Below are 25,296 nucleotides of genomic sequence, written 5' to 3' on the forward strand. Positions count from 1 at the left end.
ACTTTTTAAGGGGTTGATAGAATGAAACAAGTATAATGAGTTAACATTAGTTACATTAAGGACAAAGTATGAAGGATTCCCTTTTTATGCATTTTTTTGCAGAATATTGGTTAGTATACCAGTTAGAATAATAACTGAGAAAATAAAGTTTTGATGAACAAAAATTCATGTTTGTAGGTTCCATTTAAGAGTATTCTAAGGTTTTTTTAAGTAACAATTCTGCACTAAAAAGGAAATTCATTTGAATAAATATGGAACAACAGAGAATGAATACTGTACAGCAAGTCAATACTATTTTGTATAAAGTACCTTAGCTGTCTTGCATTCTTCTTGCAGAATTGTGATTTTCTGGTGGCAAGAACTCAGAGCGCGCTGATGTTGTTCTATAGAAGACCTCAATTGTTCCTGGATTTTATGTTTCTCTGAAGTTATTTCAGCTAATTGAATCTGAAAAAAATATTGTTTCAAAATGGTGGTAGGAAATCAATTTCTCAGTCGTCAAACTAACTGATTAAATCACAAGGCATTAGGAAAATTTATTTTAAAACAAGTTATATTTATTATAACATTTAAAGACTTCATTTAAATAGTGAATAAAATGTAATTTTATTATTTATTTGTTTTTACTCATTCAATCATTCCTTCATTTATTTACTTATTTTACTGAGGCAACTGGGGTTAAGTGACTTGCCCAGGGTTACACAGCTAGGAAGTTTTAAATGTCTGAGACCAGATTTGAGCTCAGGTCCTCCTGACTTCAGGGCTAGTGCTCTATGTACTGCACTACCTAACTGCCCCTAAAATGTAATTTTAAAATTTGCTAGTTGTTATTAATAAAGAATCTAGGTCAAGAAGAAATAAACTTCCCAGAAGAATAAGTGCTGCTTATATAGATTAAAACTAGTGGCTTAGGTGGGATGTTACATTTTAATGTTTGTCTCAAACACCAAGAAACTGTCAGTTCGTTTTTTAAAACTTATGATTTATAAAAAATTTTAGAATTTGGGGGGTGGGGGTGGGGAGGGAGGTTAGTTTCCAAGACTCCAGCAGGAACGCCAGAAGATTAGACCCTATGGCACCCTCTTGTGGTTAGTTACTGCTTTTTTTTTTTTCCTTTTTTTTTTTGTTCCTTTGAGGGTTTTAATTTTCTTCATATTCAAGCTTAAACTGTAATAAAGGAATTGATTTTCCTTTTCACCCTGCTCTGCTCCTGAAAACTATATATCCCTTGCTTTAAGCATTTTAAATCATATTGCTACTAAGCACCAAAATAATGAATAAGTGTTATAGCTATACACACAATTGCAGGTTTCCTAAATACTAATACTGGTCCTATCTGAGTTCTGAAGTAATTAAAGCCTTGCTCATTCTTAGTTGCTCCCTCTAGCCTAGCAGATTTTTTCCCTGGAATAAGCTGACCCAATCCTGTTTACTGTTGATATATCAATAATTCTAAACTGACACAGATCAAACTTGACAATAATGACACATCATAGACTTTTTTTGCTGAAGCAATTGGGGTTAAGTGACTTGCCCAAGGTCACACAGCTAGGAAGTGTCTGAGGTCACATTTGAACTCAGTTCCTCCTGAATTCAGGGTTGGTGCTCTATCCACTGCGCTACCCCATGTCATAGACTTTTAAGAATTTTCTCAGATAGGGTTCAGATGTACGAATTCCATGCCTGTGGCTCCCTTCTCTTAAAAAAGAAATGATCATCTTCTTTCATCCTAGATCATTCTGGCTACAGACCAACTTAAAACCTGCCTATGCTTGGGGCTCCCCAGACAATAAAACTCTTTTCCCTATTACTCAAGGTTTTATCTTAAACCTTGATCTTCCTGCTGAACTTTGGCAGTTCCCAACTATACTCTTGAGATTCCAAAAGCTCTGACTTTAGACATGTACTTTAATCTCTGACCTATCTTTCTTTCCTGGATGGATTATGCACATAGCAGGCAAACACTGATATATGACTATTTAATCTGTCATCCCTTACATCTGCTTGACATAAACTTATGAATACTTTTAATAGCTGTTCATATGCTTATTGATGAAATTTATTTCTATACCATATTGCTTTGGACGTGGATCTAGGAAATATTTTCTCTGGAGACCAAGATTCTAGATGCAATTTAAACTACCATCCATGTTACACTCTAGGGAGTTTCAAGATTTGAAGGAGCAAACAATTCCCTCCATCTACAAAAGCCAGATCATGTTGTCATTTAACCATAAGTATTGGTTTGGAAACATGTTTATTTAGTTTGGTACAGAATATCACTATAGCTTTTCAAATGTTTTCTTTAATGGAGAAATCCATATGCTAAGCAACTGTTTACAATACTATCAAGACATTTAAAACAGTCTTTCAGACTGAAAAATCTTGCTTAATAAAATGAAACTATTTAGGAACATGTATAAGTTGCCCTACTTTCCAATGAAATAATATATTACTTGTCCTACTTTCCAATGAAATAATTTATTATTCAAATGAACCTTACTTTATAGTCTTCAACTTGCTGCTGGCTTGCTTCTAGTTCACCTTTTAAAGATGACTGAAGTATTAGTTGGTTGGTTTCCTAAAGAATGAAAATTTTGGTTAATTAGCAGAGTTAACAAATGGGTTATGAAGACAAAGAATAAAGTCAAGAAATTAACATACTGTTTGTTTTGAATCTGCTAGCTCTTTTTTGGTTTTCACTAGTAGTTGTTTAATTTTAGTGTTTTTATCTTCAGCTTGTTGCATTGAAGACTGAAGTGAACCTAGTGTAAGAAAAAAAGTTTAAGAAGTCAAGCTTTTTGTGGGTTACTTTAAGATGAACAATAATTTAAAATTAAAGAGATATTTCACTATAAAATCAATTACTTTCAAAGATAAATTTTTAATTTTTTGAAGAACTAATAAGGACCACAGAATTTAATGAGTTAAGGAAAGGTTACAACTTATTTGATGCTTTTCTTTGGAGCTTTTACATTTTATTGCTGCAATTGCTCTGTGAAAATACCTTTTGATAATTAACTTGATGAAGCTATATTCACATAGTTATAATGACTTATACTTCTCAAATATATCTAATAAACACAAATTTGTAATTTATACATGTTCATTGCTACAATTCAGATTCTACATTATAAATATGTAACTTAAGATTTACTGCTATTATTTTCCAATTCTACATCTTTCACCTCCTTCCTTTTTCTACTTCTACCATTTTGATTATAGGACTTTATTAACTCATGTCTTATTAATGTAATTATATAATCTGTCATCCCTTAAACAAACTGCCATTGTGAAAATTGAATCAGTTGTTAAATTATAGAACTGCAGAGATGAAAAAGGACTAAAGCAATTAATTTAAACTATTCCCTAAAAATCCTGACAAGCAGTCAAGTGCCTTCATCTGGTTCTAATGATGGGTGATCCCAAGGGGTTGGTTCAATGCATTCTGGGGTAACTAAGTATTAGAAAGTTGTAACTTACAAAGAAATAAAACCTGTTTCATTTTCACCCAGTGGATAACAAGGACAAAATTAAGATCAATCGTTTAACACTTCTTCCACTTGATAGCCTTCAAATATTTGAAGACAGCAGTTAAGTTACCCTCAGGTCTTCTCCAGATAATATGTCTTTCCAACATCACTTGTTCCCTTCAGCCATTCCTTGCATGTTATACTTAAAAGTTACATATAAAGAGAAAAGTGAGTTTACATTTTACTCACTCATTTCTTCTTGTAGGGTTTCTTGTTTTTGTTTATAAATTTTAATTTCTTGTTCTAAATCTTCAATTCTGCTGTTTTTATCAGTAATTTTTTGATTCAGTTCTTTCACTAAACGTTCATAATCAGCTATTTCCATGTCCATCAATGTAGTTTGCTGAGCATCCTGCATATTTTGTATATAGAAGATCCACACAAAATTTCAAATCAGTCCAAAATTACTTTAATTATTTGAAAAAATTATCAAGAGAACCCCAAACCCCTTCAATAAAAGAGGAATTATTTTATATATTGATGCCTAAAGCAAAAGATAATTCTTATTTGTCTAGTTTTCATTTTTACAAAGCTTTTCTTAGATTTATTCTAATTTTGTATTACTTCTTTTATTGTTTTACCTGCACAAAATAATTCTATACTAAATATTTCTATCATAAAATTCTGTAACTCTTACTGGGTTTTCTATTGTTATTCATATTCTTCAAATATATAAGTTAAATGTTTACAATTTGAAAATTTAAAGGTAATAAAAGTTTTTCTCCCTTCAATATAATAAATTCACAAAAGAAAAAACAAAACTTATGTATTTTAAAACAAATGTATAAAGTTAAATAAGATTTCAATATAGGTAAAATTATAAAAGGGATAGAATTCTTACAGGAAGACTAAGCAATTTCAAAGAGTACATAAATTCTTTCATTTTTGTGAAGGTACTATTTAGAATTTGCTAATTTTATATAACATAATTAAAAAACTTAAAAGACCTTTTAAAATATTTCTTCTTAAACTATTGGGAGTAACTTGATACAGTGAACATTTCATTTGGCTTACAAAATTCAATTAAATGGGCTTATTTTACCTTCCTAACCATCTCTAACTCTTGCATAGTTTTCTGAAGATGTTTCTTCTCCTTCTGAAGTTGTAACTGAAGCTCTTCAAGTTCCTTTAAAGTATTAGTATGCTCCTAAAAATTAAAACAAAACCGTTAAAAAAGCATTTGCAACCAATTTATTCAAATGAAATTATTGATATTTTCTCAGAAAGTCTTTCTTTCATTTAAATAATATCATACATAAACATTTAGCTCACAACACAGAATCAGAAAATTTAAAATCACAAGGGAATAAGCTAAAAGGTCACCTAGTCCAAAATTTAACCTATACATTATTCTCTTCAACTGTATCACTGACAAATGGTCATTTGCCTCTATTTGAATGACTCTAATAATGGGGACCACCATATTTTAAAAAACCTCTTCCAATTTTGGAATTCTTCCTTGTAAGTAATCTGAAATCTGCAGCCCTTCTATCCTTCTATCCAGTTCTCCCATTCTGGAGCTTTAAAGAATGTAGACTCTCTCTTGGATGCATAAAGAGACAACTAACAATCAGGTCTGATTCTCTTTTCTCTTGAACGTTATAATTTTATAGGACATAATATTTTTTGGTTGACATATACTACTGACTCAAATTTGTTTTGCAATTAACATCTTTTGGTTTTGTTTTTTTGCTCATGAATTGTTATTTTTCCAAACCTCCCCCAATCTCGAAAGTTGCTAAGTGTAGCTAAGTTTTTAAAACTGAATGACCTTTACACTTGTTATTAATTAATTTTTATTTGGTTTAGTCAATTGTTCCAGCTTGCCAGAACATTTGTTGGTTTCCAATTCCATCATGTAAAATAGCCTTCCCACCATACTTTTGTATCATTGTAACATTTTAGTAACCAATTAGTACCATCATTTAAAATCACTGATAAAAAATACAAAACCAAAAGGGCCAAGGACAAAATCATATAGCATGCCATTAGAAACCTCAGGATAGTATCGATCCAAAATCACTATTATGTGAACAAGATTATTTAACCAATTATTAATCCAGTTAACTGTATATCTCATACTTTTTTCATTTTGTCCGAATACAGCATATTAGTTTTCTAAGCTTTTATTCTTCTTCTTTGTGAACTTTATCATCCAATAAACTAGCCTTACTGCTATATTTCAGGCTACTCCATTTCACATTTCTGGGCCTTTGCAGAGGCTGCCCCAAGGAATTTACTTTCTCCTCACAATCATTTTTTATAATTCCTCATTTCCTTCAAAGCTCAGATTAAGCATCAACTTCTACTTCTACAGGAGGATTTTCTTTACTCTACCCAAATTCTAAAAGTCTTCTGTGGTATCAAGATACTCTATATCTATTCTAGTATATATTATACCCATATATATTTGTCTTCGTCAATGAAAAAAATAGGCTCTTTGTGAGCTTATATTATGTAAGCTTTTTGAGAGTAGGATCCATGTAACTATTCTCAGTACTTGGCATATAATAGGCACTTAATAAATGTTTGCTGATTGATTGATTGCACATCATAATTGCTAAGTTATCTGATGAACTGAAAGGGATATAATAAGAGTGTCAAATATTTTACCAAAATCCAAGGATAGTGTCTAAAGATTTCCTTTAATTGCCAACTGAGTAATATAAAATGAGAATAATAAAATATAAATGCATAAATAGACTTTACATTACAATTACCTTCATCTTTTGTTCTTTCTGAAGTTTTTCAGTTTCCAATTCTTTGTCCACTATGACCTTGGCTCGCTGAACTTCCAAAATCTGGTTTTCTAACAATTTGGCATTAGATTGTAGAGTTTCAATACGTGCTAGGAGATCTTCATTATCAGACGTCAGCTTGTCACACTAAAATGACAAATTTACAACCGTGAATCAAGAAATCAATAGTTTTTTAAAATGTGATTTTGCTTAAGGAAAGACTACCAAGTTGGAAAGGGAACAGATCAAAGCTTCTTTGCAGAATAGCCTCAGGAATAGCTGCTGTAAACTTCTAGCTTGGGTAAGCTAGGAAGATCTAGTTTCTCTCCCCTTCTTTCCCACCCCACCCCCAAAGTGACATTGGAAATCGCAGGGGGAGTTAAAGAATAGATGTCAGATGATTAGAAGCTTGAAAAGTAAAAACTCTACTTTTTTTAAGGTAAAAATTTCATAACTAATTTTAAAGTACAAAATATAATAAAGTTCATTTAGAAAAATGTCACTTAACATGATATAAATACCTTTAAAAAAATATCATGAAGAGAATGTGAAGGCTGCTTTAAACCCTACAAATGATCAAGTATGCAAGAAAAGTTAATGTGGAACACTGAAAAGAGAACTGGATATGGAGTTAGAAGAACTAGGAACAAATCCCACCTCTGTCACTACCTTCTTGACCAAGGGGAAAGTTACTTAATCTCTCTAGATCTACAAAATGAAGGGGGAGATTAGATGATTTTTTACATTTCCTTCCTTCTATGATCCTATGAAAAAGCAAAAAAAAAAAAAAAAAAAGGAAATAAGCAGAGAATAGGCTTGCCCATAGTCAGACAGTACTTAAATGTTTTAGATCACATCTGAACTCAAGTCTTTCTGAATCGAGACTCAGCTATATACATTGTTCTAGTCTGGTGCTTCTTAGAATAATAGTTTATGAAGAACTGTTTTAGTTCTCTGTCTTCTAGCAATTTAAAAATAAAAGGAAAAAATTCAATTTTTAATTAAGATTAGGATCTTGCAATTTATCGCTTTGTTCATGAGCTGCTTACTCCTGAGCCTGTTTCCTCATCTGTAATATATATTTATCCTACCCTCACAGGACTGTCATGAAGAGAACAGATACTTAAAGTACTCTGTAACAGCAGTAAAGGGTTATTTAAATTATTTAGAAAAACGACATTTATTTAGTGCTTTAAAGTTTGTAACGAGCTTTCTTCACAACAATTCCTTGGAGTTGAGTAGTATACTCATTTCCTTTTCCTCTTTTTTAAACAGATAGCCAGATCTTGAAGTTCTGGCAAATTAAACAAGTCGTCTAGGGTCATATACAACATCTAATGCTGGCTTTGAACCCAATTCTAAACTCTTTGATATTCTGATGTACCTATGATCTTAAGCATTTGGGCCCTCTTTTCATCAATGAAACCTATCCTTGCATTCTTCTCCATGTGACTCCTGTTCCTGTCCTATCATAAATCATCCAAAGGCATGGCCATCAATATTCTGGAGACTTCTGGATCATCTCAGTGAAGGCAACAGGCTGTCCAACAGTCTGATATGAACAGGCCTCATCCATTTTCAGTCAGACATCTCTTTGATGATAGACATCTCTTTGATGACTTCCTATGAGCTGTTTCTCTTGTGCACCTAGTTAAATGTTGCCACCATGTATTATTAATTATTAAATTATGCCCACCATGCACTTATATACCTTCTTGATCAATATCTTTAATTCTTCAAAGATTTGTTCTGACTTGTAGCTACATAACATTACTGGAAGAATATTGATGAAAAAAACTGGGTCTTTTTATTTTTCAGGGAGAAGTTTTGAGGTCACTAAAAGTTATAATTTTCCAAATAAATTCAGCCCACTCTTTCTCTTTCTCAATTTGAGTGCCAGATCAAAGTACATCTAAATGGTTTTGTCTTAGATATTTGTAATGGTGGACTAATTCTATCTATGCATTGTCTACTCAACAAGACAACAAAGTTAGAACACTATTTTTCATCCACTTAATTAAGGGTGAACTCTTGAGGATGCATATACAATAAGAGGCACTACAGGGTTTTAGGCTTGATACAATTAGCATAATATTATCTAGAAATATTGTTAAATGAAAGACTTCTTTTAGTTCCTGTGCTAGACATGAAAATCTTCAAAGAGAATTGGCAAATACTTTTGGTAAGCCTAAATCTTCCTGTTTTATGCCTGGGAGGTTCAAACTACATTTTCTATTATTCAGCTAAATAAATCTTGGATGATTCTGACATAGAGATTTTGTCGAAAGAGCATTTCTAAAGAGGAAATGTACTGTTTTTTATACTCAACAAACACATTAGGACTTTTGTTCTCTACACCATTTATTTAATTAAGATTTATGACTGTAAAAATGTAGACTGTTGTTTGTAAAGGCTTAACTGTTCTCTTGTCACACCTAAAATAAGAATATTTAAGATGCATATGTAAAATCTTTTATTTTCATAAATATCTTGTCAAAATGGAAAAGAAAATCTAAGTTAATAGTCGATTTTTTTTCTTGGTTGCTTTCTTTGGTTATGTAATTCTCTTCCACCCCACCCCCCAAGTACTTGGTATCTCTCTTGTTTTTTTCAGATTGAGAATTAATCTCTCTAACATGGTCGATTCTCTTCATGTTTGGTTTAGTATAGCTGCTAGCCTCATCCTTAGTGCCAGCTGTACTTCATCAAGTAGAACATAAAGGACTGTGATGCCAGAATTTATATATGGCAGCTGCACTGTCACTGACAAGATTGTTACAAAATCTTTATAGATCTTTTCTGTTGTTTGTTTGCCATCCTTCCAGAAATGCCTTTGGGATGACCCAACTCATTGGGTTATTTTGCCAAGAATTTTTAAACATAATCTTCTATGAGATTTACAAATAAGTTTATATTCTTCCAAAGCACTATTGCCCTTGGCTAGCATCTTTCCTTGCTTGGAAAAGAGAAAAGTATTTGCTGACTGAGGTGGTTTCTGTGGTCTTTGGGTTTCCCCTTCTGTTCCTATTGAGAGTTACAGTGTTAAACTTAAGAGTTTTTGTTTATTTGTTTGTTTGTTTTAGGCAATTGGGATTAAGTGACTTGTCCAGGGTCACACAACTAGTGTGTATTAAGTGTCTGAGGCTGGAAATGAGCTCAGGTTTTCTTGACTCCAGGACTGGTGCTCTATCCACTATGCTACTTAGCTGCCCCCTACATTTTTAAACTTGGGAAAATGTCAGTGTCTGTGTCAATGTCTATTATTTAATCCACTTTCCTTTTTTTTTTTTTTTTTTAAAAGCATCAACAGTTTTAAAAATACATCAAAATAAAAGTTGCCTTAATTGTGTTCCCTATAATTTTATTCTAATTTAGTAATGATGAAGTCACAGTCACATGTCCAAGTATTATTCTCAATTAGATTATAAACAACTCAGAGATATGGATTGTACCTTACACCTCTTTGTATTCTACCTACTACTCTCATTTACTTATTGATACAGTACCTGCAGACAGCAGAAAATTAAAAAAAATAAACTCTATTGATTAGTAACTGCAATTTTTATATTCTACTAAATAGTTAATCTGACTTATATTGGATGAAAAAGTTTTCTTAAAGAACCGAATATATTCTGCAGGATTAAGTGTTGATGACTCAAAAGCATTTAACACAGAAAAGGGACAAGTATCTATAATAATATATGTTTTAAATGAAATCCAACATAATTTAGTAGATAGTAATTACAGGTTTTACAAAAGAAAATCTTACTAAGTGAACTAAAAGATGTTCATTCAATCCCCTAAAGTGAATTTATCTCTCACTTATGCAGTTGTTCACATTTGTTTAAAAATATTTACTAACTGTTGCTGTGTTTCACATCCATTCCTCTAAACTAGAAAAAAAAATTACTAAAAAGAAATAATCTCATCCTCAAAATGTAAGAAACAGAAAAAATATAACCTAAGGACACAAAACCCATGAAATCCATGATTCCACAGTCATTTCTTTTGGTTACTTGTCAATCAAAATGAAAGCATAGTGCTTTTCTTTATATAGCTGATTTCTGCTGGAAACAAAAGAAAAACAGTCAGATGCTCAATTTTACTCCATGAGTAACTACTTCTAAGTATGGTATTTAAAAAAAAAAAAAAAAAAAAAAGACCCAGACAATGGCAAAGAACTCTATACTGTGAATAAGAGTTGATGACATTTGAAAAAGCTAACTGATAATTCCATTAATAATTATTGTTGTTTTATAAATGTTCTCCTTCTTAGGAAAAAAATCAGAATTTTAAAAATGTTATACATTAATATTTTTGATATCGTTTTCTTTCTTAAAATCAATAAGCATGCGTTAATTAGCATATCCAAGTAAAAATTTTTAAATACCTGAGAAGCTGAATTCTTTAACTGTCTTGTAAGATCTTCTATTTGGTGCTCAAAATTATTTGCACGCTCCTTTTCCATGTCCAATTGCTCTGCCTGTTTATCATATTCTAAGAAAAGATTCTTTAAAAAGACAAAACAATACCATAAGGGAAACATCAGAATACTAGAATGCTAAATCCTTTAGGGTAATATTTATTCTATTTAATATTTATAAATACCCACTAGATGTTAATAATTTTTATCAGGGCATATTATTCTATTGGAATACTTAATTAGCATAAAAACCAGGCAATGAAAACTACTTTTGCTATAGTTAAATAATTTTTTGCTATTAATGAGATGACTAAACAGATTAAAGGAAAAGAAATGTCTGTTTTTCAAATTTTAAAAGACTTGCTATGTACTAAAAGTCATCACTTCTAAACTCTACTTGGTTTTACAATATAAATTCCCACACTAAATTTAAATTAGGGTCTGGCAACTTTGAGCCTGTAAATCAAAATATCTATCTAAAACCAATAAAAAAAACCAGCTCTTAGTTGGATCCATCTAATAATGAGAATAATTATTTTTCCAGGCAACTATTATGTTCTTGATCTTTTGCCTTAATTTTTAGTTGTCATGTCCTACAAGTCAGGAAACATTCTTAACATGCACATTTTTTAAAAGCAAGAATAGAAACTATTCATTGAGCACTGCTCACCAATATTTAAAATAATATCCAATGACTATCAAGTTACTGTTTTTGTTTGACTTGGAGCTAATTGACTTGAATCTTCAAAAGGCTGGTTGTACATGTTGTACATGAAGGTATGGGTGGGGATAAAGAAATCAGCTCAATTTTCAGTTCTTTGCCCCTACAAAAAGAGCTGCTAAATTTTTGTACATATGAATCATTTTTTTTCTTTTCCTTTGAGATACAGACCTACTAATGGTATTGTTGAGTTAACAGATATACAGTTTTATAGCCCTTTTGATACAGTTTCAAATTGTTATTCAGAATGGTATGACCACCAACAGTATGTTTAGTTTACTTATTTTTTAACATCCCCTCTAGCATTTATCATTATCCTTTCCAATCCTATTAGTTAACCTTATAATTGTGAGGTTAACTCAAGTTGTTTTAATGTGAATTTCTTGAATTATTAGTGATTTGGAGCAATTGTTCATTTAATTATCGATAGCTTTCATTTCTCATTCTGAAAATTTCTTCTTCATATCCTTTGAATATTTATCAAATTTGGTTGTTTACTACACATTTGAGAAATGAAATATTTATTAGAGAAATCTACTGTAAATTCTTTCCCTCAAGTTTCCTGTAGTCTTTCTAACTGTGGTTGTATTGGTTTTGTTTGCACAAAAACTTTTTAATTTCATGTAATCAAAACGATTCATTATACTTTCCAAATTGTCTTTTTTGTTTGATCATAAATTTTCCCATATCCATAGAAAAAAGGCAATTTTTTTCATGTTCCTCTAATTTGTTTTTATCATATCATTCTCTTTGTCTAAATAATATTCCCATTTTGATATTATCATGGTATGTGACGTGAGAGGTTGGTTTATATCTACCTGCCAGATTGCTTTCATTTTTCCAGCAGAATTTGTTAAATAGTGAATTCCTGACCCAGTATCTTGGTTTGTTGAATTTATCAAATACAGGGTCACTATGATAAGATGGAATTATTGTAGTATATAACTGTTGTCTTTTTTGCTAATTTTTTTTGTAAAGTTTTTGCATCAATATTTATTAGGAATTACAGTTTTGTTTTTGCTCTCTCTGATTTAGATATCAAAACTATTTCTGAATCATAGAAGGAATTTGATAGGACTCATTTTTTCCCCCAGTTTATATAGTAATAGAATTATTTGGTAGAATTTACTTATAAATCCACCTCAATTTTTTTTTTTCTTTAGGGACTTCACTTATACTTTATTTAATTAATTTCTTTTTCTAAGATGGGGTTAGTGTTAATTAAATATTCTATTTCCTCTTTAATTATGCCAATTTGATTTTGTAAACATTCAATCACTTCATCTAGATTGTCAATTTTGTCATATAATTGGATAAAATAGCTCCTAATAATTTCTTTAATTCCATCTTCAATGGTTATTCATTTACCCTTTTTATTTTTGAACTTGTATTTTGCTTTTCTTGTTACATTGTTACCTAATTTTTAAAAAAAAAATCAAACTAACTAATGGTTTATCTCTTTTATTTTGTCAAAAACCAGCTTATAGTTTTACTTATTGGCTCCTTTTTTTTTTAATTTAAAATTTTAACAATTTCTCCTTTGATTTACAGGATTTCTAATTTGGTGTTTAATTGAAGATTTTCAATTTGTTCTCTCTCTTTTTTTTTTTTAAGTTGCATACCAATTCATTTATCTGTTTTTTCTCTTTTATTGATGTAAGGTTTCAGGACTCTAAGCACCATTTTGGCTACAGCCCCCAGATTATGGCATTATTTCATTGTTGTAATTATCTTTAATGAAATTATTGTTGCTATGATTTATTTTTTGAACCACTCATTCTTTAAGATTTGGATTATTTATTTTCAATTAATTTTTATTCTATGATTCAAAGGCCCTTTGTTAAAAATAATTTTTATTGCCTTGTGGTTCAAAAAGTGTATATTTAATATTTCTGATTAGAAAAGTTTGTTTGGGAAGTTTTTATGTCCAAGTACGTGGTCATTTTTTGTGAAAGTGCCATTTGTAGATGATAAAAATATATACTTCTTTCTATTCCCATTCAATATTCTTCAGAGAGCTATCATTCTATCATCTCTTTAATCTATTTCTTGATCTGGTTATGATTTATTTGGTTAAATTTAGCTAGACCTGAGAGGGCTAAATTGAGGTCCTTCACTAGCATAGTTTTACTGTCTTTTTCTTATTCAAAGTCATTAGCTTTTCCTTCAAGAATTTGGATGTGTACTTGCTACATATATGTTCAATATTGATATTTCTTTATTGTACTTTTACTAAAATTTAGATTGTCTTTTAATTAGGTGTATTTTTGCTTTTGCTTTGTCTGAGTTTATAAATGTTACAAGAGATAGGGCTAACTTGTAACACTTGTAAGAGAAAGATGTACATAAAGTTAACATAAAGGATTGGAGAAGTATGTTATGCTTCAGTTGAAGTAAAAAAAAAAAAAAAAAAAAAAGGCAGGGCAGCACTGCCTGGGTATATATCTGCACTATCTATTAAAAGTGTCTTGAAAATTACAGGTATTCCACCAAGATAAGGTCAAAATGGGTTTATGATCTAGGCATAAAGAATGAAATTATAAATAAATTAGAACATAAGGATAGTCTACCTCTCAGACCTGTGGAGGAAGAAGGAATTTGTGACCAAATAATAACTAGAGATCATTATTGATCACAAAATAGAAAATTTTGATTACATCAAATTGAAAAGCTTTTGTACAAACAAAACTAATGCAGATAACATTAGAAGGGAAACAATACTGGGAAAACATTTTTACAATCAAAGGTTCTGACAAAGGCCTTATTTCCAAAATATATAGGGAATTGACTCTAATTTATAAGAAATCAAGCCATTCTCCAATTGATAAATAATCAAAGGATATGAACAATTTTCAGATGAAGAAATTGAAACTATTTTTAGCCATATGAAAAGATGCTCCAAGTCATTATTAATCAGAGAATTGCAAATAAGACAACTCTGAGATACCATTACACACCTCTCAGATTGGCTCGGATGACAGCAAAAGATAATGACAAATGTTGGAGGGGATGTAGGAAAACTGGGACACTGATACGTTGTTGGTGGAATTGTGAATACATCCAACCATTATGGAGAGCGATTTGGAACTATGCTCAAAATGTGATCAAACTGTGCATATCCTTTGATCCAGCAGTGTTACTACTGGGCTTATATCCCAAAGAAATCTTAAAGAAGGGAAAGGGACCTGTATGTGCAAAAATGTTTGTGGCAGCCTTCTTTGTAGTGGCTAGAAACTGGAAACTGAGTGGATGCCCATCAATTGGAGAATGGTTGAATTTTATGGAATATTTTTGTTCTTTAAGAAATGACCAACAGGATGATTTCAGAAAGGTCTGGAGAGACTTATATGAACTGATGCTGAATGAAAAGAGCAGGACCAACAGATCATTTTACACTTCAACAACAATACTATATGATGATCAATTCTAATGAATTCTAATGAACAGTAAGATGAAGCAAATCAGTTCCATTTGTCCAATAATGAATAGAACCAGCTACACCCAGCGAAAGAACTCTGGGAAATGAGTGTAAACCACTATATAGCATTTCCAATCCCTCTGTTTTTGTCTGCTTGCATTTTTGATTTCCTTCGCAGGTTAATTGTCAAAGATTTCAAAGTTCGATTCTTCTTGTGTAGCATAGTTCACTTTGAAGGTATAAGTGAAATTTTAAAAAAATTATAAAGATAGTAACTATTTTTACCTTATAGCCTTCTGCTCCTTTAATGAGGTCTTTCATGGAAGTAGACAAGTGATCTCTTTCAGACCGAACCAATTCAAGTTCTTCCCTTAGAGACTGTGCCTATTTTATACACATATCAATATTGTGAATTTATTCCGCACAGAAAAATGTAGATTTACTTAAAATGTAAGTTTGCTTACAAGGTATCTTACCTCTTTTTTGCTGGAATCAAGTTCTTTCCTTGCTTTCAAGGCAACAACTTTTATCTTACTTAATTTCTCTTCTTTTTCTTTGGATTCTTTTTCTAAATTTACTGAAAATAAGGATGAAAAGAATCATGCTTACTGAACCGAATTGAACGTATAAGGAACTCTTCAGTAAAATGTTCTTGGAGGATCTGTTCACAGCTCTATTGGGATCAATAGTTTTAATAAAATACTTGAAGGAAGTCAGAGAGGGAATGGTTCATCAGATCTGTGAATAATCTGACTCTAGGAGGAATAGATAACATACAGCATGACAAAAGGGATCCAAAAAATTAACAACAGATTATTATTATAGTACAGCTTAGCAAGATGAAATCTACTAAGAACAAATAGTTTGGTTCTAGGCAAAACATTTAGAAAAGATACTGAAGATGGTGATGAGATTAGAAAATATGCTATATAAAAGCTGAAAATAGATAAAAGTTTAATTTGGAGATGAGAAGAGAGATTTTCTTGGGGTAGAAGTGCAGAATAGTTATGTGATACAGTAGAAAGTGTATTGGATTTGGAATCCAAAGTCTAGTATTCTAATTCTGGCTCTTACTGCCTGCATGACTTTGTACAAAGCCTTTGAACCTTTCTGGGCTTCAGTTTCCTCATCTATAAAGTGAAGGGGTTGGATCAAAGGTTCCATGAAACAATCTTTTACCCTATAGTACAAATGTCATCTCCCACTTCTGGGCTTTTATATATGTTGCCATCCATGTTTTCAATGGATCACAAAACTTTCAATGAAAGGACTAGATTTATTAATATTTTTGTCTTGTTTGTTTTTTGCTGAGCCAACTGGGATTAAGTAACTTGCCCAAGGTCACAGCTAGGAAGTGTTAAATGTCTGAGACCAGATTTAAATTCAGGTCCTCTTGACTTCAAGGCTGATGCTCTAGCCACTGTGCCACCTAGCTGCTTCTATTTTTTTTTAACCAAAAGACAAGGTTGGGAACAATGAGGAGTTTTAGAGATAAATTTAGAGATAAATAAAGCAGTTCACAATAAGGTTGCTTTTCTAGGTAATGAGTTCCCCAATATGTTATATGTTCAGTTGACAATCTGTCCACAATGTTACAGATTAGAAAACTGTTCCAAGTCTATGTTTGATTAGAAGACTTCTGAAAACACTTCCAATATTAAGGATACTAAGGATAAATGTAATTTAGAAATCAAGATGGAATGCAATAAACCTATTGCTGGGTTGTGGAAGTGGATTAGTCATTAATCTTTTTAATCATTTAAGGTTTGACTGTTCTTGGTTAATTTAAACAGTGGTTTCGTGGCATTAATATCCTTCAGTTTTCCCCCAAATCCTATATTTGGGAGCATTTCTGGTATGTCAAAGGTGATGGGAAAGCCAATATAATACAAAGTAGATAGCTAAGGATTATAGGGAATAAATTGTGAATAAGGGTTAGATCAAACAGAATAAACCACTCAGTGGAGTCAGTCATTACATCAGGCATTCTCATAGTTACAGGAGATATTTCTCATTTCCTAACCTACACTATGGTGTTTCCCATTCTTTCTCCACTTACTTACAATATTCTTGATATTGACATAATGATGTCTAAGCTCCTATATCCTTTCTTTTGCATATTTATCCTCTTCAATCTGAGTTTCTGATTTCAGTTTCATTAACTGGCTTCTGATTTCTCTTTGTTTGGAAGATAGCTCTTATACTAACCCTTGATAAAATTTTAATTAACTGAGACAAAGTAGTTTAGGAAAAAGAAAACCTGAACTCCCTCTCTTGATAATTTTCTTCCTCATTTCAATACTAGTACAAAATTTAGTTTTTGATATCTTTCTCCTAACTCAAATTTTCATTCCCAGTTAAAGAAATTTTTCATCTTCACTAAAAAGTTACATCAAGATGGTGGCTGATAACATAAAATATATTTCTTATCTGGTATATAGTTTTCATACTGTGTATTCCTTAGCTATCTGTCCACCTTGATGTTAAAAGGAAAGAAAAAGAAGAGAGATTGATTTGAGACATTTCTTGATCATGAATCTTGCATTTATAAATTAAATGTCAACTGAATTGAGGTTTTGATTGGGGATCTCTAAAGTTTAAATAGCAGGGCTGAGTTAGATTTTTTTTTCCCTTCATACTGACATAATAATAAAAATATTAGTTAACATTTTCAGTTGGGATTTCTGTGTTTTCAAATGAGAAATTTCCAAATGTTTTCTACTGTGGAAGATGTTTTTAATTAAAGAAATTGCTTTTTTTCATAATTAACTAGATAGGCCACTGTTATAAATAAACACATTCTTATTGAAAAGATTTTTTTTACATATCATCCCCAGTGCACTTCAGAGAGGAGATATACATAAAGGAAAACAGATTAAAATTAGCATTGGGGAAAAAAAAAAAAAAACAATCCAAGCCAATGATTACCTTAGCTGATTGAGAAAACTGATTTATAGAACAAAATGCTAAACATAACTTATCATACTACTCTTTCTAAGTGTTATATTATTTTGTCACATAACAACTATCTTTTATTTAGTCCTGGTCATTTTATAAAAATGACACTTAAGAAACAATTGCTATAAAAATAAATTTCTGCTAAATTATTTCTAAGTAGTCATAGAAATCAGTAATTATGATCCTGGAATACTTTAAAACTATCCTGTTTAAATGTTTGACCAGATTTCCTTTCCAGATGGGCTTTAACTTCCTATTCAAAAAGACAATGTTCAGAAAGAGTTAACTATTTCAAATCACCACATATAAAATATGTATTATTAAAAATCTAATATTGCATTGAAGTTTCTGGATCTTCCTTCCCTTATAATCCTTTAAGGATTTCATCCCATATCTCATTAAATCTGAGTAATTACAGAGGAAGTGAGGCAGAAAGTGGTATTAAGTGCCAGGCTTGGAGTTAGAAAACTCTTCTTCCCAAGTTACTTAACTCTATTTGCTTCAGTTTCCTCATTTGTAAAATGAGCTAGAGAAAGAAATGTCAAATTAATCTGGTATCTTTACCAGGAAAACCCCAAAGTGGAGTAACAAAAAATAGGATATGATTAAAAATGACTAACAAATACAATGATATATATGGTATCTGAAAATTATTTTATAACCCAGGAGCTTAACATGGAGCCTTATATAGAACCTGGCTTCTTAAACTGTAGTTTAAGGCTCCATATGGTATCCCATAACTAAATATAGGAGTCATGAAGTTATAACTTATTATCAGTAAATGTTTGATTTGTACACCTATTTTATATACCTATATATATATGTATGGAATAAAAATTTCTCAGGTGAAAAGGGGTCGTGAATGAAAAAAAGTTTAAAAAGTCCTGATATAGAACAAGTTAATCAACTTTTTAAGTGAACTGAATGAAGGAAAATACAATTAGTATTTTTATCTATAAAGACTGATTTATAAGAGATATTTATCCACATCACTACTTTTTTTCACTACTAGATAGTGCTAATGCCTCAGTATGCTCACTACCATTAGCAACCAGGGAAACTATCAAATGAGCATATTAAGATGGCAGAAGGCAAAGTAAAATTGGGCTTTCTCGTTTAGGCACATAAATGATGGGTTAAATGAACAACAAAAAGCAATGATCAGTTAAGTACTGGTTAGTTTCCTAAATGGAAATCTAAGGTCTCTTTTAGTAATGACTATTTTGGAGCTTGCTACTGAATGGTTAACAATCTAATCCTTTTGAGTTTCATGTCATCTGAACATACAAATTTGCTGAGTGGGACATGACTTTGGTGTCCCTTACTACAATCAGGAAACTAGATAAGACAAATGCAATCATCAGAGCAAGCTGCATGAATGTGTGCAGCTAGCTATTTGCATAAATGTAAAGTACTCCTACTAAGAATAAATTAAAAAGTTTCACCGGATCATAAATTTAGAGATGGAAAGGACCTCAGAGTTTATCTAATATAATTCCCTCATTTTACAAGTGAGGCTCAGAGATGATGAGTATTTTGCCTACAAGTAGCTAAGTGACAGGGCTAAGATTCAAAACCCAGTTCTCTATCTTGTACTCTTTCAAACTCTTAACACAGGTTTCTTTTTAGGATTCTATACTTCTATGTTATGTTATCTCACAGTGTTGCCAAACTTACTTCTTTAAACTTGTTAAAGATCACTGTTATATAAATGAAAATTTAAAATCAAAGTTACAAATTTCAGTGATCTTTAACAGATTATCTTTCGCCATTTTTTCCTTAAGTGATCCATCTTTCAAATTGTAATGACTAAAAATATCTCTTCTAATAAAATGCAACTATGTTTTAAAAATAAAACTATTTAAAACAACTATCCCATTAGATTAAGATGTCAATCTTTAACAAATTCTGTATTGCCCATTCATTTGCTTAGTCACCTGTACTCAAAAGTTTGGTGTCATCTGTTACTGCCTGATATTTCTTCACTTCCAACATCCAAAATGATTGACCAATCCTCTAATATACCTCGATGAATTCTATTCACTCACTGCCATCACTATAGTCCAAGTCTTCATGACTGTTTGGATTACAGAAGTGGCTTCCTAATCAATCTTCCTATTTAAAGTTTTCCACCCAACACATCCTCACAACAACGTCAAAGCAATCTTCACGCATTGTCAAAGTGCTCTTTTTAATTAAAGGTCTGACTATAAAACTTTACTACTCAAAAACTTTTATGTCTCTTTACTACCTACAACAAAATGTCCAAACAAGGTCCTTCATAATCTGGTACTCTTCAAGACTTCTCAAAGTAATATTCAAGTTCATGTAACAGGCACTCAAGTCAAACTGAACTACACTGTCATAAAGGGATACCACACTTCCTTTCCTTGATGTCAATATTTATTCCATTTTTCTATGCATAAAATTTTTCTGTCCCTCCCCATTTCTACTGGCTGAAATTGTAGTTATTGTTTAAAACTAGTTGAAATGCCACATTCTCCAAAGTTTTTCTGACCTTTCTAGTTGGAAAACAAATTTTTATTCTTGGAACTTTCATTACACTTTCTAATTATTTTAGACATTTATATTCTATATTATTTCTATAGCTCATATCATCTATTAAAAAGTTAACTCCTTAAGGACTGAATATTGTATATTTTAATACCACTATTTATTGAACAAATGTCTGAAACTGTGGTATGTTTTAATTTACAAAGATAAATGCTGTCTTAAGGCTGATTTCATTTTTGTCACAATCAACTCCAATTTGTATATTTTTTCAATTAAAGACTAGCAGTAATTCAACTGGCTAGGAAGTGATAAAGAAACAATATATTATGGTAATTGTATTATTTTATGGAAATTATTAATTGTAATCAAATAATATCTTGGGAGATGATTTGTTAGTGAAATCATGCACAATAAAATATATAATTACTTAAATGATGTCTTTAAAAATCTGTAGGAATAGTCAAATTAAAAATGATACACAGAAAATAATAAATTTGCAGAAATCAAGGATTGGACCTCCTCCTTAATCTAAACCTTTTCAGAAAAATTTAGTTCTTAAAGATTTTGTAACTTCCTTTGGTAATAAATTCTAATGTTTCACGTGTTTAGCTAAGTCAAACTTAACACCCTAGCCCTTTTAAATTCCCTTCTTCCCTACTAGATCAGATATCTTTTCTTACAGACAACTACTTGGAAAAGGAAGGCATAAATGAATAGTAACAGCACTGAGAAAAAAACATGTGCAATAAAAATCTTATAGCTACATAAATTCTTGTCATAACAGTAAAATGATATTAAAAGTTGTCTTATTAAAAAGATAGGTTAAACAAAAGTAATTACCAATTTTATCTTCTAGTTCCATTACTGAATGTTGATCACTTTTTACAGAGGATGAGTTCTCTAAAGAATCCTACATTTTAAACAAGGCCAAAAAAAAAAAAAAAAAAAAAGAGGCAAAATGATGTAATTAGACCAGTTTTGTTTTTTTTGTAACGAAGAGTTAGTGAGAATATCATTGTTTTGAAAAAAAGAAAAATTAAAATCACAAGTGATTTACTTCTTGGCCAACAAAGTAACCAATATTGAACTCACAGTAGTACTGTCAAAATTTTTGTCAATATAAATCAATATTACAAAAATGTAGAAAAGCAAAGCATCCTTGAATAAGATAGGCAATTTGTAACATAGAATCCTCATAATTAGAGAAAAGATGAAATAATTTTTCCTGCTCACCATGTCATTACAAAGTAAGTTTTTTGGTGGGAGAACCTCACATTTAAATTAAAGGGAAGTATCCACACAATACTATTTTGGTTTTCAAACTATTCTTTATCAAGAAACAAGTTTGTAGGCAAAATTTTATGGATCTTAAGTGATCTGCTATATAACAATGAACATGTCATTTAATCCTAGTATTCCTTTTCATATGCAAGATCAAGATAATTAGAATCTAAAAAAAATGTCTAGTATTATTGGATTAGGTTGAGCATTATGAAAAATCTTCAACAATTTTGAGAAAGCTTACCATTTAGAAATACTGTAAACTGTCAAATTCTCTTTTGAATTTAACTATTCTGTTTGTTCTGAAGGTTTTATGATTAAAAGCTAATATTTTGAATGAGCATGCACTATAATACACAACTAAATTGTCATACAACATAAATATTAATGAAATAAAATAACTTGCAACCTTTAAAGAGGTCAATTCTGCTTTCACATCATGTAGTTCAGCCTCTCTTTGCTCTAGCAACAGTCTTATATTTTCTTGTTCTTCTACAGAAGATTCTCCTTTATCCTGACCTTCAATTTTGCTACATGAAAGGTTCTCAGAAAGTTCTCTTATTTGAGCTAAAAGATCTAGGTTTTCAAGCCTAGTCTTTTCATTTACATTATTCATTTCATGAAGGTCAAGTTGTAACGTTGCTTTTTCTGACAGACATCCTTCCAATTCTTCTTTTAGAAGAATTTTTTCTTTTTTATAATCTTCAAGTAAAGTTCTAAGTTCTTCACAATGAGCCAAATTCTCTTCTTTAATAAGCTCATTTTCTTTCTGCAATTGTAGCACTTTTTCATTATTCTGAAAAACCAACTCCTGTTTTTCCTCTTTCATTTTTCCTAAAGAATCACTTACAGCTTGTAGGATAATCAGGGTATCATCTTCCTCATTTATTTCTGAAACTCCGGATTCCATCTCTTTCAGAAAATCACACAGCTGAATCCTAACAATTGAGTTTTGTGATTGTTCCTTTACAAATAATTTATTTAAATTATCTTTTTCTTCATTTACCAACTGTAGTTTATTTTGCAATTCTACAGCTTGCTCTTTAAAGCTGAAGTCTCCTCTTTTTTCAGATATGAAAGTGTCCAAATCTTTTCTCATTTGGTCCTTTTCCTTACTGAGTCTTTCATTTTCTTCCTGAAGGGACTTTATTTGAGATGACAACATTTCTTGTTCTTCAGAGAGAACTTTAATTTGAACCTCAAGTTTTTCCACATTTTGGTCGTTATGGTTTTTTTCTTTCAAGGTCTCTTCCCATGCTTCTGTTAATGCTTTCAACTTTTGTTCAAGTTCACCATTGTACTGAGTAATTTGATCTACTTTTTCCTGAAGTTCTACAGTCTCTTCCTCTTTCCTTTTACATTTTTCATAGAAACTGTCCAACTCCTCTTGAGCATTTCGTATTTTACTTAGGAAATGATCTTTTTCATCACTAAAAATACATATTTTTGCTTGTAGCTCTTCTATCATGATATCTTTTTGATTAAGACTAATCAATGTTTCTTCATTTTTCTCTTCAAAGTTCTTGATTACATTTTCATATTCCTGGGTCTCATTTTGCTTAGATAACAATACTTCCTTTTCTTCTTTTAGCCGATTCACAGTTTCAATGAGCCTATCTTTTTCATTAAAAGCTGCTCTGAGTTTTTGCTGCAATTCTTGAACATCAGAAGCTTGCTGTTGTTTCATGGATTCAAATTCTTGACTGATTTTTCCAGCTGACTCACCCAATTCTCTCTGTAAAATTTCCATGGTTTCTCGCAAACTCTCATAATTTGAAATTGCTTCTTCCTTTTCTTGCTGTATGTTTTCATACTGTTCCCTAAGATCCTGCATTTCAAACATTATGGTTAAATTTTCTTTTTCTGAGTCTGATAATAAATTTTGTTTTAGTTCTGATATTTCTTTTTGGTATTCCTCCTTAAGACTCTGTACTTCCATGTTATGTTGTTTCACAGTATTACTAAACTGATTTCTTGAAACTTCTAGCTCAGATTTTAATTTTTCAATTATACAACAGTGATCTTCTTTAACAAGTAGCAGTTCATTAACTTTAAATTCTAAATCTTCTCGTTCATGAAAAAACTCATCTTTTATATGCTGAGCATCCATCTCTAGTTTTAACTTAAGATTATTCATATAGGTAACTTCATCTTTTAACATACTATGCTGTGACTCCAGTTCTTTCAAGGAATCCTCTAAGTGTTTGACTTTTTCATTAACTATTTGTTTTACAGCTGTATCTTCTTGGATCTCCTTATCACATACCTGACTTTCTTTAACTGGATTCAATGTCTCTTTAAGGTTTTCAAATTCATGGTTGGACTTCTCCTGAATGTTTTTTTCATCTGCCATATTTTCCATTAGTTGTATCAATTTGTTTCTTTCTTCTTCATGCTCTTTATCAGAAGATTCAAGTTGATGCATCAGTGTTGCCATTTCTTCTTTGTGTGTAGTCTTCAATTGCAAAAGCTCCTCCTGTAAGCTACTTATTTCACTTTGGCAATGCTCAGAATTAGCCTTGATAATGTTTTGGAGATCATTAATTTCTTGGTTCTTTTCCTCAGCAATAGTTTCCAACTGCTTTTTCAAATGTAAAATTTGTTCTTCATAAGCTGGCTTAATTCTTTGAATCTCTTCTTGTAGTTTTTGGACATCATCTTGGGACTCACTATTAAATTTAAGCTGTTCTGAAAGTCCTTCTTGTTTTTTCACTGCTTCCTCCAATTCTTTTTGTAAGGCAGCTCTATCTTCATTGTACTTTGATTGTGCTTGAGTAAATTCAGTTTTCCAACTTTCAATTTCCTTCAAGTAACTTTTACTTGAGTGTTCAAACTTCTTCTGCAGGTCTTCCATCTTAGTTACAGAATGCTAGTTTAAAAAAAAAAAAAGCATATATTAATCATTTGAAAAGATAAAATTAACCTTTTTTGCATCTTTTTAGTTGTTGTCTAAGCAGATAAAAAAGGAACCAAATAGAGATGGTAGAGAATAATTACCTAAGGCAGGCTCAAGAATTTAGCCTAATTCCTGCTCCATCACAATAGGAACAAGGAGCAAAAAAATACAAAAAAAAAAAGCTTTTTACCTTTTTTTAAAACTCAGTCAGCCTGAATGAAAAAGCCAGATAAAGTTATTTTAAACAATATGACCACAGTTAACATTTTTTAATGAACATTATTGAAAAAGATACTATAAATAATAGTCAATGCTTGAACAAATAGCAGTCTCTGAATCTGACTTTTCTTTTAAAAAATGTACAATTTGTACAATATTTCAGAGTCTGATTCTTTTTGTACAGCAAAATAACGTTTTGGTCATGTATACTTATTGTGTATCTAATTTATATTTTAATATATTTAACATCTACTGGTCATCCTGCCATCTAGGGAAGGGGGTGGGGGAGTAAGAGGTGAAAAATTGGAACAAGAGGTTTGGCAATTGTTAATGCTGTAAAGTTACCCATGTATATATCCTGTAAATAAAAGGCTATTAAAAATAAATAAATAAATAAATAAATAAAAAATGTACAATTTATTTTTAATTTTTAAAAATAAACTTTGTTAATCAAATAAGACAAAATAATCAGACTCTGTTTAAAAGAAAAAAGGAATTTTATAGCCACAATTATGACAGAAATGGATGACACGTACTTTTTAAAACAAGGACATTTAGGATCTTAAGATATATCACAACTCTGATAATGGTTAAA

The 25,296-nt window shown here is 31.0% G+C and overlaps 1 protein-coding gene across 2 annotated transcripts in view; it reads right to left on the reverse strand.

Moving 5' to 3' along the window:
• The window catches only part of GCC2 (GRIP and coiled-coil domain containing 2), a 60,287-nt gene that overhangs the window by 29,345 nt on the left and 5,646 nt on the right, over positions 1 to 25,296 (reverse strand). For both annotated transcript variants that reach the window (XM_031958775.1, XM_031958776.1), the window contains exons 6-16: positions 21,996 to 24,455; positions 21,146 to 21,215; positions 15,310 to 15,410; positions 15,119 to 15,217; positions 10,662 to 10,781; positions 6,254 to 6,418; positions 4,576 to 4,680; positions 3,723 to 3,885; positions 2,665 to 2,765; positions 2,504 to 2,581; positions 310 to 447 (exon numbers count right to left, since the gene is read on the reverse strand). In XM_031958775.1, coding sequence (XP_031814635.1) covers positions 310 to 447; positions 2,504 to 2,581; positions 2,665 to 2,765; positions 3,723 to 3,885; positions 4,576 to 4,680; positions 6,254 to 6,418; positions 10,662 to 10,781; positions 15,119 to 15,217; positions 15,310 to 15,410; positions 21,146 to 21,215; positions 21,996 to 24,455 — 3,600 coding nt within the window. The remainder of the gene's footprint in view (positions 1 to 309; positions 448 to 2,503; positions 2,582 to 2,664; positions 2,766 to 3,722; positions 3,886 to 4,575; positions 4,681 to 6,253; positions 6,419 to 10,661; positions 10,782 to 15,118; positions 15,218 to 15,309; positions 15,411 to 21,145; positions 21,216 to 21,995; positions 24,456 to 25,296) is intronic.

This window comes from Sarcophilus harrisii, chromosome 3 (assembly GCF_902635505.1).
Source record: "Sarcophilus harrisii chromosome 3, mSarHar1.11, whole genome shotgun sequence".
NCBI lineage: Eukaryota > Metazoa > Chordata > Mammalia > Dasyuromorphia > Dasyuridae > Sarcophilus > Sarcophilus harrisii.